At 49.5% G+C, this 15,051-nt stretch overlaps 7 protein-coding genes; 4 read left to right on the top strand and 3 right to left on the bottom strand.

Annotated features, from left to right (window-relative positions):
* Positions 1 to 565: 565 nt before the first annotated feature.
* FFUJ_02724 (related to serine/threonine-protein kinase Chk2) lies at positions 566 to 2,918 on the top strand (the record flags this gene model as incomplete). XM_023574490.1 has 5 exons in its annotated part: positions 566 to 607; positions 770 to 1,337; positions 1,393 to 1,985; positions 2,056 to 2,425; positions 2,476 to 2,918. The coding sequence occupies 5 exons, from the start codon at positions 566 to 568 to the stop codon at positions 2,916 to 2,918; spliced, it is 2,016 nt and encodes a 671-aa protein (XP_023427834.1).
* A 1,047-nt stretch (positions 2,919 to 3,965) lies between these two features.
* FFUJ_02723 (related to Eukaryotic translation initiation factor 3 subunit M) lies at positions 3,966 to 5,449 on the top strand (the record flags this gene model as incomplete). XM_023574489.1 has 2 exons in its annotated part: positions 3,966 to 4,531; positions 4,678 to 5,449. 2 exons carry the CDS (start codon positions 3,966 to 3,968, stop codon positions 5,447 to 5,449), a joined length of 1,338 nt encoding a protein of 445 aa, XP_023427833.1.
* A 404-nt stretch (positions 5,450 to 5,853) lies between these two features.
* FFUJ_02722 (uncharacterized protein) lies at positions 5,854 to 6,282 on the bottom strand (the record flags this gene model as incomplete). XM_023574488.1 has 2 exons in its annotated part: positions 5,854 to 5,903; positions 6,066 to 6,282. 2 exons carry the CDS (start codon positions 6,280 to 6,282, stop codon positions 5,854 to 5,856), a joined length of 267 nt encoding a protein of 88 aa, XP_023427832.1.
* Positions 6,283 to 7,135: 853 nt separating this feature from the next.
* Positions 7,136 to 8,309, top strand: FFUJ_02721 (uncharacterized protein; the record flags this gene model as incomplete). XM_023574487.1 has 2 exons in its annotated part: positions 7,136 to 7,238; positions 7,294 to 8,309. The coding sequence occupies 2 exons, from the start codon at positions 7,136 to 7,138 to the stop codon at positions 8,307 to 8,309; spliced, it is 1,119 nt and encodes a 372-aa protein (XP_023427831.1).
* A 403-nt stretch (positions 8,310 to 8,712) lies between these two features.
* FFUJ_02720 (probable uridine-monophosphate kinase (UMP-CMP kinase)) lies at positions 8,713 to 9,378 on the bottom strand (the record flags this gene model as incomplete). Its single annotated transcript, XM_023574486.1, has 1 exon — positions 8,713 to 9,378. The coding sequence occupies one exon, from the start codon at positions 9,376 to 9,378 to the stop codon at positions 8,713 to 8,715; it is 666 nt and encodes a 221-aa protein (XP_023427830.1).
* Positions 9,379 to 10,054: 676 nt separating this feature from the next.
* FFUJ_02719 (uncharacterized protein) lies at positions 10,055 to 11,606 on the bottom strand (the record flags this gene model as incomplete). XM_023574485.1 has 2 exons in its annotated part: positions 10,055 to 10,503; positions 10,556 to 11,606. 2 exons carry the CDS (start codon positions 11,604 to 11,606, stop codon positions 10,055 to 10,057), a joined length of 1,500 nt encoding a protein of 499 aa, XP_023427829.1.
* A 2,083-nt stretch (positions 11,607 to 13,689) lies between these two features.
* On the top strand, positions 13,690 to 14,688 carry FFUJ_02718 (related to PQ loop repeat protein; the record flags this gene model as incomplete). XM_023574483.1 has 3 exons in its annotated part: positions 13,690 to 13,868; positions 13,934 to 14,152; positions 14,208 to 14,688. The coding sequence occupies 3 exons, from the start codon at positions 13,690 to 13,692 to the stop codon at positions 14,686 to 14,688; spliced, it is 879 nt and encodes a 292-aa protein (XP_023427828.1).
* Positions 14,689 to 15,051: the final 363 nt, after the last annotated feature.

Below are 15,051 nucleotides of genomic sequence, written 5' to 3'. Positions count from 1 at the left end.
TGTCCATAAGCGTGACTCTCTCGCCTGCGTCGACCAAGTGAGCACTTCACGACTGAACATTCGGATCAGATAATTAAAACAAGCTATAACTCACTGGCATATATCTGGAGCTCAGTTTTGATTGCAGCCCGACTGTGACTCAACTGAACTCGAATCGACTCATCGCATCTTGCATCTCAGGTACTCGGGGGCTGCTAGAAGTGGCTTGGATCGGATCGAATCAAAAGGTGCTAATGTACCACTTCTAGGCAGTTGTCGCACTCAGGTACCTTAGAACCTTAGCTCTAGGCTCCCTCCACCACCTCCCCGTCAAGCGAGTAGCACCATAACCTTTTCTTGGTCCAGGCTCAATTCACGCCCTGGTTCGCTTCCAACTTCCTCCTGTCCATAATCTTTTGCTTATCCTTACCCTTCCTTCATTCAAGGCATCGCTGTTCATCCATAGCCCCCCACTGGCTAGCATCCTTTATTCTTGGTCGACGACTTGTACTAGCTCATCGTGAACCATTTCACCCGGTTCCTCCTTGGCTTCACGTACAGATACTCCCCCTTCCTGGCCATCGCCATGGCTCCGCAACCCGAGAAGAGCCAATTGAAGCGCCCGCGCGTTAGTCCATTCCCTTCTCTTTGGCCTTTCTGAAGAAAGATTCACTTTTTATGCTGTTGGTGGGCAGAATGTCAGCCTTTTCGGAACACGTTTTGCGCCTGTCGTTCCATCTCGTGTCGCGCCATCTGTCGCTTACCGTTACTAACTTGCTTCGCTTCGCAGGGCTCGTTGCCAGATGATGAGACTGAGACCAAGAAACCTCGACGAGCTGAGCGCCTCGAGGCTGATCCAGACAAGACCCCAATTGTCAACAAGCAACATCTGCCATCGCCTCTCACACATCTTACCGATGACTCCAACGAGCTCAACAAGGAGCCTACCGCGACGCCCCCGGGACAGAACCAACACGAAATTACCCCCAAGAAGACCGAGGACACATGCTCTCAGGGCCAAGCGCTATCCTCACCACCTCAAGACACTCAACCGCTTAGTCAGTTCGTTGATCGCCACCCTGCGATCTCCGACGACATCGAGGACGAAATTCGCGAAGGGGTCTGGGGATACCTCGTTCCACTTGACCCGAAGTACGGCGACAAGCCGATTGTCCTAAAGAAACGAAGCGCATGCCCCCTCCCACACACAGTGGCCGATTCCGCCAAGCAGGATAACAAACATCATGCCAACGAGAACGGCAAGTCCGCTGCGATGAAAGATGAAGAGGCTTTTGAGAAGAAGAAGGAAAAGGGCGTCTCTTCTGGTGGCTATCTAATTGGACGGCATCCCGAGTGTGGTTAGTTTTACAATGATCTGGCGTCAGTTGATGACAATTACTAAATTAGCAACAGATATTGTTGTCAACGACGGTATTGTATCGAATCGGCATTGTCTTATTTTCACCGAAAACAAAGGCAACGACACTGTCGCAATCGTGGAGGATCTGTCGAGCAACGGCACGTACGTCAACGAAGCCATCGTGGGCCGAAATCAGCGCCGCGAACTTGAGGAGCAAGATGAGATTGCTGTCCACGGCAAGGCGCGTTTTGTCTTCCGCTACCCCCAGAGTCGACAGACAAGCGCTTTTCTCCAACAGTACACTCTCTTGGAGAAGCTTGGAAAGGGTCATTTTGCCGAGGTTTATCTATGCGTTGAGAAGGCCACTGGTCAGCGCTTCGCAGTCAAGATTTTCACAAAGCACCCTGGCGTGGAGGATCGCTCAAAGACGGAGGGCTTGCAGCAGGAAATCGGTGTATTGATGGGGGTTAGTCACCCAAACGTTCTTTGCCTAAAGGACACCTTCAACGAGCGTGATCGCGTGTACTTGGTCCTCGAGTTGGCACCAGAGGGAGAACTTTTCAACTACATCGTGATGAAGCAAAAGCTCAGCGAAGATGAGTCAAGGAAGTTGTTTGTGCAGCTCTTCCAGGGTATCAAGTACTTGGTAAGTCATGCCTTTCCCCCTCTAAGGTATGCTCTGCAAGCACGCTCCAGGGCTAACCGTGCCTTCTCAGCATGAACGTAACATTGTGCACCGAGATATCAAGCCCGAGAATATCCTGCTGGTTGATAAGAATCTGCATGTAAAGCTTGCTGACTTTGGCCTGGCCAAAATTATCGGAGAAGAATCTTTCACAACTACACTATGTGGAACGCCCAGCTATGTTGCCCCCGAGATCCTCGCAGACTCGAAGCAGCGCAAGTACACAAAGGCCGTCGATGTCTGGTCTTTGGGAGTTGTGCTTTACATTTGCTTGTGTGGTTTCCCACCTTTCTCCGATGAGCTCTACTCGCGCGACTTCCCCTTCACACTCTCCCAGCAAATCAAGAGTGGCCGTTTCGACTACCCTTCCCCTTATTGGGATTCCGTAGGAGACCCAGCACGTAAGTGAATATAACACTGAGGCCATTATACAGTTGCTAACATTGCACAGTTGACCTCATCGACTCTATGTTGATCGTTGATCCCGAGAAGAGGTTCACGATTGACCAGTGCCTGCAACACCCGTGGCTCACACAGAGCAGCCCGGGCGTAAACGACAGCACTGGTGGTCTCGTCGGAGGCATTGCAGGCCTCGAGGTCAACCGAAGAGCTCCTGCTCGTGAGCGAACCTTGCTGGCCTCTCTCAACACTGTGCAGGTCACTGCTCAGCTTGAAGTTGGCAAGGACAAGAACCCTGTGAAGGTGTTCTCAAAGAACAAAGGTCGCGTTACCAATGTTGCAAAGGAGTCTGACCCCGCCGCTCAACGGGCACCAGACGAATTTGTTGAGATGGGAGGTAAGGGCGACCAAGAATTATTTGCGGACGATGATTCGAGCATTTACCCAATAGGTGATAATGGCGAGAAGATCAAGGCAAACAAGGCCAAGAGATGAGATAAATCAGGGGTTTGGGAATGTTAGAGTTGAGTATGCGGAACCAGGGAGTATTTGGCTTTGTTCTGGTGTTACTCTCATTGAGTTGGTATTCGATATTGATTGTTTGAAGGAGTATCCTCTATAGAGACGGTACATGGGATCTGGTGTCTTGTATTGGATGCGTTGTTTCTGGTTTGTTTCTTCGCTTGCATACATATTGAATCACGGAGGAAAGGGGATGGATCTGTTGAGAAGAGCTGTTCATCAGCCAATAGTAACTTGAAAGCGTACGAAAAGTCTTGATTGTTTTACATTGCCTACTGAAAGAGCTTCGAGCAGCACTTGTAGGTCGTGAAGTGTTACACACCTGACTTGAAACATGGCTGACCGGGAGACTTGGTAGCACGACTTTGACTGTGTCGCGGCAAAATCTCGAGACCAGTCAAAGATATCTAATGTGACAGGATAATCAAGGCCTGAGAATGGAAAGGCTTTTTGTTATTACATATTCGGCATGATGATATCGTCCTCTGAACCTCTAAGCGTGGTTCTAGTTTGTTGCTTTCCAGGAGGACTAAGAAAGGGATAACAGAGAAAATTGAAAATAATTTGTATCTGGAAAGTATATTTAGAAGAGTATAGAAGCCCTTTAATAGCTTGAATTGACCATAGCTACAAGGCTTATTCAAGATAACATTGCCGAGAGCTGAGACTGATGCGCTGTTCAACCACATTCAACTTACACCGAGGAGTTCGCTATCTCCACGTGACTTATCGCTTAGCGCCCACACATACACCAGGTTGGAGAAAACCTATCTGGCGGGGTTCTCAAGGCCCCACCAGAGAGGGCTATTCGCCTGGGACGAGAAACTTCATATTTATCCGCTTGTCGACCTTACAAACGCCTCGAGATCGTCCCCCCGCGCGTCCCCGGAGTTCGCTTCTTATCCTGTTGCTCTATCCTCGTCCGCACCGCCCAAGCCGGAACGAGTTACTCGACGATCACCGCGACCGAAATCTCTATATCGAACTACCAGTCCCGCGAGGGAGTCAAAGGCAGCAAATATGGCCGAAACCAAGACTGCCGGCCAGCCCACTCTGGTCTTTGTCGATGGATCCTTCGAGGACCTCGCTGCCGAGATGGCCGACTATCTTAAGGCTGAGGATGCCAAGCAGCTTCTGAGCCAGGAGAAGCCACCTTCTCAAGAGGAGGTCATTTCCAAACTGGTCTCGGCCTCTGGAGCCCTCAACACCGTCCCCGAGAAGGAGTATACCGCCGCTTCTAACCTCATGACCCATCTCGTCCTGATGTCCTCCGACCCCAAGAAGTTCTTGCCCACTCTCTGCACCACTTTTGCCAAGCCTCTCCTCAACTCTCCCGTCCACGGCGCCGGCCTGTCACTCAACGCCCTGACGACTGTCTTTAACCTGCTCGACCCCACCGACCCCGTTCGCGCCCGCGTCTTCATGGAAATTCTCAAGTTCCTGAGAGCTCACGGCATGTTTGAGAGTCTGCGCACATATCTCGATAAGCTGCCCGAGTGGCTTGCTACCTGGGGCACCGACGCCGATTTCCAGCGAAAGATTTACGAGGAGGTCGCTGAGGTTGCTATTGAGGCTGGTGAGGAGCAGTAAGTTGTTCCCTTATGTGTACAGTGTGCGCGAGTGCTTCTGCTGGCGACTCGGAATCAGCCTGGAACCATTCCTGGAGATGTCTGCAGACACTGACCGCACCTGTATGGTTCATCTGCTGAATAATCTGCTAAACATCTGACAGACAAGCCTACGAGTACGTCGTCAAGGCTCTCCGAACATTCGACGGCGATGCCATCTCCTCCGAGGAGGCCCAGCGGCTATCTCTTCGTGCTGTCAAGAAGGCACTCACTTCCAATAACCACTTCCTGTTTCAAGACCTGAGGGGAATTCCAAGCGTCCAGGCCCTCAGCGACTCGCACCCCGTGTACTCGCAACTCCTCGATATCTTTGCTGAGCAGGACCTGGAGGATTATAACGACTTCAACGACGAGCACCAGGGTTGGGTTGAGAAGGAGAAGCTCGACCATGAGAAGCTTCACCGCAAGATGCGCCTCCTAACTTTCTCCAGCTTGGCTGCCTCCACCCCTAGCCGCGAGATCGAGTACTCCAAGATCACCAAGGCTCTCCAGATCCCCGAGAACGAGATTGAGATGTGGGCCATTGACGTGATCCGTGCCGGACTTGTTGAGGGCAAGCTTTCCCAGCAACGCCAGAAATTCCTTGTTCACAAGGTGACATACCGCGTTTTTGGCCAGAAGCAGTACCAGGAGCTGGCCAACCGGGTTGACCACTGGAGGACAACCCTGCAGAATGTTCTGGGCGTTTTGCGTCAGGAGCAGGCCAACGCCAAGGCACAGAAGGAGCGCGAGATCCAAGAGTTGGAGCGCAAGGTCGCCAACGCCGGCGTTAGCGGCAACCAAGATGGCGGTAGACGCCGACAGAACCAAAACCGGGAGCCTCGCGAACCTCGCGAACCCAGGGAGCCCCGGGAGAGGACAGAAGATGACGATTAGACGAGGCAAAACAGAGAAGGATATGCCAGGACATGACTAAAAACGAGACTAGAGCAGTCGTGGGGAAGAAAAATGAGGGGGCTTTTTTTCTGGGAATAGGGGACATTGTTATACCTGCTTTGTGTTAATACATCGTTGGGCATATGAGAGAGGGAATCCAGCGAACGAAGGGTTGCTAATGCGAATGGCGTAGCCGGTTTCATGAGCATGTTGGTCTTCTACCCTCCCAGCATTTAGGCGAAGATGGTGTCATGGCACTCTTCTTCAAAATAGAACAAAAATTGAATGCATGTTAAACACAGAGCGAATCTTGTGAGAGAGGCATGTAAGGGGTGGTTTGCTATTATATTGTACATATTTAATTGACTGTGCCGTGACCTTTTTGAAACAGCAGAACGGAGACATTAGAATGATGACGTGAACTTTTTGTGAGGATCTGGGTTGTGTATCCGTCCTATGAGACAGTTAGTGATATCTTCACAGTCAATGAATATGTGAGCAGCATCACAACGCAGCACAAGTTTGAGTAGATGAAATTTTAATCGCAGGAATGGCACTATTGTTGCACTATCCTTCAAGAGTAAATACGGACAATGGACGCAGAAGCCTGGCTTACCATTGCGTCGATTGACAAGGGCAACATAGCCTCCTGTTCCCACCAAAATGACGACCACGAAAGGCCAGAACTTGACCTCGTCATTACGACGGGGCTTTGGCGGTTGTGAAGAATAGAAACGGCCGCTTCGAGAAGCCAGAGAAGAGGACGTGAAAAGATTAAGTCTTGAGGCCGAAGCGACGAAGCGCCCGGGCTGGAAGGACATGCGAGAAGCCATTGAATGCGACCAAGACTTGGCTTCTTCAGACTGATGTGTAGTTGCAGTCTAGTTATAATCCGTTGAGAGTCGGATGGGCAAAGCAATCGATGAACTGAAGTCTGTAGTGATGAGTTCTGGTGGGACCATATTGAGGCATGAGATCGTATGGCAAAATCAGGCGAGGATTAGACATGAGCGATCACGTGACCTTTCTTATACTACCTTGTGAGAAATAGGTAGTACTTTTAGGTAGTTTAGTATTCTTATTAGCAGATAAAGACTACAATATTCAATCCGTTGTTATGAGTTAGTCATTAAGAACTAACAGTCGATCCCATATGGTCTTCATCGATCGTGACTAGGCTGGCTAGTCTGTCAGTGTCAGGACTGTTCGAACAAGGGACCAAGCCAGTCAAATATCCCGACTTGGTGCATTCAAAAGGCTTAGTAGTACTTTGATTTGTACTCATTTGAAATGAGCCTGGGCAAAGACTATAGACACTTTATTAAATTGCTGAGTACAAAACAGAATCCTTGCTTAGGTAGCTACTGTGCAACGAGGTGGTTGGTGGTTGGTTCAACTGCCGCCCGCCTACTGAACCAGCCTCTCTCACATTACGATTGACCTCAGCTCTGTCTTGAATATTAGTTAAGCGCTTGCATTTGCACCCCGCATGAGCTCATAAGGTACGACTAGACATACTTCAACGGTAGCTCCCGTGTTGGCGCAGGCGTATTCTCACCGACATCATTTGATTCTTGAAGACGAAACGCAATATAAGTGTTCAATCATCATTGTGGTCCTCGTCTCGTCTCATTTCGCCCGGTCCTACAGATCTAGCTTAGTTGCTGCGCCAACTACACCTTCATCATGGTGTCAACACCAAGGTCGATGAGTCGAAGAGACTCCCAGACGCCGCGATCACAGAAGAAACGCATGCCCAAGGGCCGTTACAGCGATGGACACTGGTGGTGTAAGTGGCAACTTTTCCCACCCAAGAATTGATCTGAACTCTGACATCTCTCAAGGTAACTGTGAACCCCGCCAGAAAGCCACACTCCGTGAGGTGAAGAAGTCTGGACCGAACAACGGCAAACTTTTCTGGAAGTGCGATGATTGTAATTTCTTCCTCTGGAGGGATGAGGCCAAGGTACGCGAGTCTGGGTTGAAGGCCTCCCGAAGAGGTAGTGAGCCCTCCAAATCTGAACCTCCGCCCATGACACAGCAATCACTTGTGTCGTATGGCTACCAAGTGACTCCGAGCCGGCGTCAGAGCGACGATGATTCTGCTGACAGCACAGAATCCGGCGAGGATTCAGAAGTCGATACCCCATTACCCAAATCAATAGGAAACCATGCACAAATTGCCGACCACTCAAAGCTGCCCTCTCCGCCTACTGCAGCTGTCGAGACACCCAGTCGTGGATCTACCAAGAGACGGCGCGACGTTTTCGAGGAAGATGATGACGAGTTCAGCGATATCGCCTCGGATGAGGAGCGCCAAATGGCTGCTATTGCGGACAAGAGCGCTGAGAAGGCCGCCCAGAGCCGTTTCACTACGCCAACCACAACTCGCTCGATCTCGGGGATGCCGACACCGTCTGTATCGCGTACACTGTTTCCCACCAGCGAATCCAAGAGACAAAAGCTAGTCTCCTTTGAAGATACTCCCTCAATGTCATCTACTACGCTGTCAGCAAACACAACACCTTCAAAGACTCCATGCGGAACGCAAGGGCTTCCTGCAAGCAGCCCTCCGGAGACGGGTTATGATGTGACAGACGAAGTCATGAATCTTCTGAGAGGCCAACAAATCGACAAGAGCGTTTTGTCATCTGTACAGAGTATACTGGAAGCTGCAGCACGTCGCACCAAGGGCATCGTTCTTGGCCGTGACTCTGCGCGGTCAAGTCTCAAGATCAAAGACGACAAAATTGCTACCATGCAAGAGCGTATTACTGCACTCGAGAACCGCGAGCGAATGCACAGGACTCAGATGACGAATATCAAGGCTGGTTTGATGAAGATGTATGATGACAACTGATTGTGTCAAGTGTTAGGTTAGACATGGCAAGGCTATGGTTGTGATGATGATAATGATGCGGGCTTTGGGCTTTGGTAATGTAGTTAGATATACCCTTTTAGCGATTGGTAAATAGTATCAGATTAGTTCTTGCGTGGCAGCCCAAATCAATTCATGAAGGTAAGGGTGTATTCATCGCGTCGCCTTGGGTTACACCGGTGACTGGCATTCAATAGAAACTACATACCTACTGAACCACCCGGCATACGTAAGTATTCAAGAGTTTTCAATTATCGTCGGAGACGTAAAGTTTTCATTTGTTATAGGCTTAGCAACATGAATTAGTGAATTTTATTTCTATACAGCCCGACTCCGGCACAGCTCCTCCCAAGTGTATGCAATCCCAATCTATACCGCTTTATCGCTAAAAGTCAGGGCCCAACCTCTCAGCGAGGGCCTTTTCAGTGTTGGCATAGACCTCGTCAGGAGGAGGGGTAGCATCGAGCTTGAGAACCTTGCCAACCTCCTCAAAGCGGTTGACGACAGGCATGCTGGTCTCGATGAAGGTACGGAATCGCTTGCGGATACTCTCGGCGTTGTCATCATCACGACCGCTGGTCTTTCCACGCTCGAGAAGACGAGACTCCATGACGTCCTCCGGGCAATCGAAGAAGAGGACTAGCTTGGCGGGACAGACAGTCTCTTCAAACTTGACGGCCTGGTCCATCTTGCGAGGGAAGCCGTCAATGAGGAAGCGCCCCTTTTGCGAATCCTTTGCCTTGAGGTCGGCGGCCATGGCGTTCTCGAGGAGAGCAATAGTCACCTCCATGGGAACAATGAGGCCGTTTCGAATATAGTCCTTGATGAGATCTCCATATTGCGAACCTGGTCTTTCCTGTTCGGCGCGCAAGAGATCACCAGCTGACAGATGACAGAAGCCGTGGTCCGAAACAAGCTTGGAGCACTGAGTGCCCTTGCCGGCGCCAGGGCCTCCGAGAACGAAGATGACGGTCACATCCTTGGGGTCGAAAGTCGGAGTTGACTTTTGGGGCGCGATGGTTGCGGGCGCATCTTGTTCGATCGCAGGCATGATGAGATATAGAGCTGTAGTTGGAGGTTGAGGTTAGCTGAGGAGTTTCATCATGGAAGAGGGGTTTACCTTTGGATTGGGTACCTTTGTCAATGCGGGATCATCTAGATAAAAAAGGGACTCTAGGAGAGGGAAATGTAAGGAAGGCGAGCCTTATCTTTTCCTCGATACAAGATCGATCGTGTTGATGCTGCCAAGACAAGGAGGAGTGGCTAGACCCTTGGATTGAGCGGTGTCCGACACATGGAGGGCCTGAGGCATCCATGATGTTGCTACAGCCCACTTTACAAGCTCAACCTCAGATCAGCTCTTATCAGATCAACCGCAATGTAACATCACCGTCATCTCGACAGAAAAATACAAGTATTTTGACGAAATTTATTCTCTTATGAGTTGATTGTAGTACTTGACTGGATTACCTCTACTATTCGAATATAGCGAGAATCTCCCAGCCCATGGACACAATCTTGATCAGCTGCAAGTGATGATTCCCTTGTCGACCATCGATACATACATTTTCTTCAGATCATATGCTGGACATACTCCTGAAACCCTGGCCTCTGACCTAGGCCTAGACTTGCTCCGAACTCCTTACCGACATCTTCATAAGTAACTTGGCAACGACCTCATCCCAACTGGCAGTGACATGATATTCTCGAATACAGGTCTGCACACATTATTCATAGTTCAGCGTGACTATTGGTTTGCAAATGACCATGGCGTTGGTCGAGTTGAAGAATTCGCCATCGGCATTGCCAATCTTGCTGAGTCTGGGCGAGACATGAATCCCAACGACTGGCTTCCCGCCCTGGATACCACTTCTGTGGCAAACATTGAGGTCGTCAAAGTTATCGCACTCGTCGTCGATGTCCCAGTCTGTCACGAAGAACGCCCTAGACTTGAGGAACTGGCTGTTCAACCAGACCGCTTTGCTGACAATGTTTTTAAGCCTCTCTTCCGCCTTGTGTTCCTGGTCAGAGCCCATGAAGATGGCTAGGTCATTCTTCATCCTGTCGACGATGCCTTTAGCCTCTTTCTGGTTGTTTTCGTCGAACTGCTTATATAAAAGGTTGGCTGTGTGAGCTTTGACACGACTCAGTTCTGGCATGCTCTCGCAATCGATCTCTGTGCTTTGTTAATACACTACAGTAAGATATGGGTAGGTTGGAGGTCATACTAGAGATGTCCAAGCAGAACAACTGGAAAACTCTGCCTGCAGGACCACCGAAGATGGCTGCTTCACCTTGGAAAATGTGAAGAACAAGGCACTTCCAGATATACTGCTCAAAATAGAACTCAGCCAGATTGGCATCTTTCTTTTGCTCCTTTTTGAGCGCTTCGACCACGCTGTGATCTGCTCCCCGGGGTGCCGTTTTTCGGAAAGGCTTTACTGTGAGGACCTGAGCAACGAAGCTGAAGATGTCGTATCTTATACCGTTCCAGGCACGTTCGACCTCGTCGTCGGTCACCTTGAATGCATCATTGAAGTTGGGGTCTCTTTCCTCACACATGACAGCTATTTCCCTTCTCAACCCGTCGGCATAGGCCTGTCTGCCGTTGGCATAAGCCTGTGTGTCCTTGAGGTTTCTGGTGAGTTCAACGTTGTCGTTAACCAGTCTACTATTTCTCTTCATGGCCGCGGCGAGTTTCTCTTCACATTGTTTGAGCTTGGAAGTGCTGTCGTCCGGTGAACTAGCCTCGAGGACTTGGCGTTCAAGAGAAGCGATTTTCTTCTGGGCCGCGTCAAGCTTAACCGCGAGTTCAGTCTTGCGCAGAGTAGTTGAGATTCGTTTCTGGACAGATGTCAGGCCTTCATGGAGGCTTTGGATGTCAGAAAGGTTGTTAGAGGGCGAATCCTCAGCGTGCGAGAGATCCGGCGTGACTGGCCTGGGAGTGGAAGCATTGTTGCTGGCGGTCGCAGACTTGTTGGTCTTAAGAACAATCTTCCGCACCTTTTTGTTGGGAGAGTCGGCTTCCTCGTCGGAGGATGATCGTTTCTTAAGCACAGCGGACTGGTTTAAGGTGAGAAGAGGAGAAGTCTCGACCGCAGGATCGGAGCTGGAGTGCACAGTCTCATCTTTTACATGAATTGATCGAGATCTCGCGGAAGACACGGAGCGGAAGCGTGGGATGATTGGCTCGTCAGAGTCGCTTTCGGGATCCTTAAAACTCTTGGGGGCCGCAGCTCGCGAGGGACGCTCTCGTCTCTCAGGAGTCGTGAGCTCCATGGCTTTTTGATGAGATGCGATGTGATGGAAAGTGAAAAGGAAGAAGCAAGGTGGCCAAAGATATCTGGCTTTGTAGAGGAGAAAGGCAAGGATGAAAGTGAAATGGTGAGGAGTTAAGGAGTTGAGGAGAAAGTTGTGAGTTTTTATGCGGCCTGGGGCTGGCAGTGATACAGAGACGAGGGGGAGAACAATAGCATGCCGAGCTGACACTGGCAGGGCAGTGCCGCCCAGTTTAACAATATGATAACAATGGGCTCTTTCCATGCACAATAGATAAAATCAGGCAACAGTGAAAAACAATATAGAAACCTGTTATAATATCTATGTCAATAGGTGGTGCATCTAAGGCTGTAGTTAGCAGTATGTCCATAGAATTGCGTTTTATGGCCTACGGCTCTATAGAGTTCCAAAAGCTGTTATACTAATCAGGGTGGAAAATATTGTAAACGTTTCCGTTAAACAGCGTCTCTGTTTAACTCATCATCGGTATTCTTCTTTATACCACAATCGAGGACATCAACATTTAGCCTTTACGGTTTATAACATTGGGGATAAATTGGCAATACACTGTAAGATCTCCTTATTCTTTCCAGGTTACTGGATCTGCTGAGGTTGCCCTTGAGGTTCATTGAAAAGTGATTGACTTGTGTCTACGGAGTACACTCCTCTGCATCAGAATTTACTTGTCTTTGTAGTAGCATATGTGTTCCGTAGTCCAAAATCTTGAATGCCTCGCTGCTGATCGCTTGATCTTTCGTTGTTAGCAGGATCAAGAGTAGTTTTTGGAGAATTTCACAACCTCTGCAAGCATATGAAGCTGCTGTCAATGATGAGAGAGACTAACTTTAACCTTCACTTCAAAGAGATCATGTTTTCGTACTGATTTTATCGTTACCTTGTATAGGATCTCCCCCAAAGGAACCTACCGCATTCAATGTATATGAGCTTGTCACAATTCCTTGGAGTTACACCCAGCCTAGGGGAGGTAAGGAAACTCAGGACCTTGACCCTAAGTGATGAAAATGTTTAGGCAAGTCTAGCCTAAGCTTGGGGGATTATTTGCTAAATTTATTTTGACATCCTACATCAAGGCCTGATGTTTTGTTGCTCCCTGAGGCCAGCCTCTGCCTCAAAAGGGAAACTTGTCACATGGCTGTAGGTAGTCAACCAACATGGGTGGAAATATCCCCTTGCAGTCTTATCCCACAAACAGCAAAAAGCGAAAGCACTGACCAAACCATTGCGAGGATGATGACTGCAATAGCTCCGTTACAATTTCCGCTTGATAACAATGGGAACAGCACAATGGTGCTTGTGTAGGATGTCCTCGAAGGCAGAGGCCGCGGTCACTGACTGTTTCATACAGATCGACGAGACCAGCAAATGATATTAATAGACACGAAGACTTGCGGTTGGGAACGCGTGTCTCGATGCATTGCAAATCGACCAGCCAATCCGGACAAAGCAAATGTCCTGGAATGGAGATTAATCCCAGGTCGTCGGGACTATCCATATGGCTTCAAGCCTCCCCATTGGATCAAGTATTCAAGTGCCGACAGCCGCGGCCCGCCCTGTCTTTCCCACTGTCAGGGCAGCATTAGGGGCTTGGCTTCGAGACAGAGCCTCCCAGCTAAGCTTCTGCTCACTGAAACTTCAGCGGGGATGACCGATGTTCGCCCCTGCATCAGCCATGATTGGCCAATCCCCCTTCTAGAACGCCCATTATCAAAATTGCCCAAGACCGACTAGACTGTCTTGGTCGATTTGACCTCCCCTTTACCCATGCATCCACTCGATTCAACGCCGCTTCTCACTTGGAATTTTGTCTCTCACCTCAGAACTTATTTTCTTCAGCCTCTTGTTGTTTCCGGCATTTGGGTCGCTCGCTTCTCTTTACCACATATCGATTATCTAATTTGGAGCATCTCAAGCGTGTTCTCGTTCGAATGAAGGTGTCATCATCGTCCTCGTCACCATCATCGCAATCCTCTCGTTTTCATCTTGACCTGAAGTCGCGTTGAACATCTGAACATATCAAACAATCACACTCGACTCGGCCCCTTCCTTTCGAAAGAACGACATAATGGAGCCAGGATTCGTGGGATGGGTGATGGAGCTTACGGCCTGGGTGGCTCCCTTTTTCATCGTCATGTCGCCCATCCTCTCCTACGCCGACCAAATTATCTCCATGTACCGAAATAAGACCAGTGCAGGCTTCTCGCTCGACATCCCTCTCATCATGCTCGTCGCGTCTTTCCTGAGGTTCGATCTCTCCTGTCGCGACACGATTAGCACGGAATATAACTGACCCGCGCGTCCCGAAACAGAATCTTTTACTGGCCCCAAGCGCAATACGATACGAGTCTACTCCTTCAGTCGCTGCTGATGGTTATCGTCCAAATAGCTCTCCTAAAAGTCGCCCTAGACTACCGACCTCCCCCACCTACCAAGGGCGGCGAGGCCGGTTTGCCATTTGCCGGTGCTGATGATGGTTTAATGGGCTTCCAGCGTCCTTATAACTTTTGGCAATGGCGATCCCCTCGACGGTAGGGTCTTTTCCCCCCATTTATATGTCAATTTGCTTGGTCTAACTGATCATAGATACTGGCATGCTATTATGTACTTTGCTGCTGGTCTTGTGTTTTTGGAGCTTCTCCTTTCCCAGATGCCTGGGCTATACGCCGTATATGCGAACACCATCGGATGCATTGGACTTGGCGTAGAAGCGACTCTCCCTATCCCGCAGATCTTGGTCAATATGCGGTCCAAGTCATCAAAAGGTCTACGATTATCGGTCCTGGCAGCTTGGATTGGCGGTGATACCATGAAGCTTTTCTGGTTCTTTACGTCAAAATCCGGAATTCCTTGGTCGTTCAAGATTTCGGGTATGTTCCAGGCTTCGTGCGACTTCTTCCTTGGTTTCCAGTACTTGCTTTACAATAGCCCCGAGGAGCCAGCACAAATCAAGGAACACCCCATGGTCGAGTGGGAGGCACCCAAGTCAACTACACGAAGTCATAGCCGGAGCCTCACCCCTACGCGACGACCTGTACCATTTGTTGGCGCTGAAGAGGCCAAATAAGCCGTCCAAGCCCATGATTATATAAATGATCTAATGATAGTGATGTTGGATCTTGATGCATACATCTGAATACAAAGCTGCTGGAGTGGAAAGTCGCCAGGAACGTCAGGATAAAGAGAGGAGGTTCTTTGAAAGAGATGGATGAGAGACGCTAGCTTAGAAGGTTCAATTCAGTCCTGGCCGAGTCAGAAAGGCCGAGTCCAAGAGCTGAGAGTGACCACAAGAAGACATCTTAAGTGAACATTGCGATATCTTCTTCTTGAGCATTTTCCTTCATCTCAGAGGACCCCACAAATTACGCAAGCCCAGCGATAGCCGGGTCTTGAGGATCCTGGCTTGTTTTTGAAACAGGCACAAGGCAAA

This window comes from Fusarium fujikuroi, chromosome FFUJ_chr03 (genome assembly GCF_900079805.1).
Source record: "Fusarium fujikuroi IMI 58289 draft genome, chromosome FFUJ_chr03".
Classification (NCBI taxonomy): Eukaryota; Fungi; Ascomycota; class Sordariomycetes; order Hypocreales; family Nectriaceae; genus Fusarium; species Fusarium fujikuroi.
Note: the sequence above shows the minus strand (reverse complement) of the source record. Positions and strands in the feature narration are given on the sequence as shown.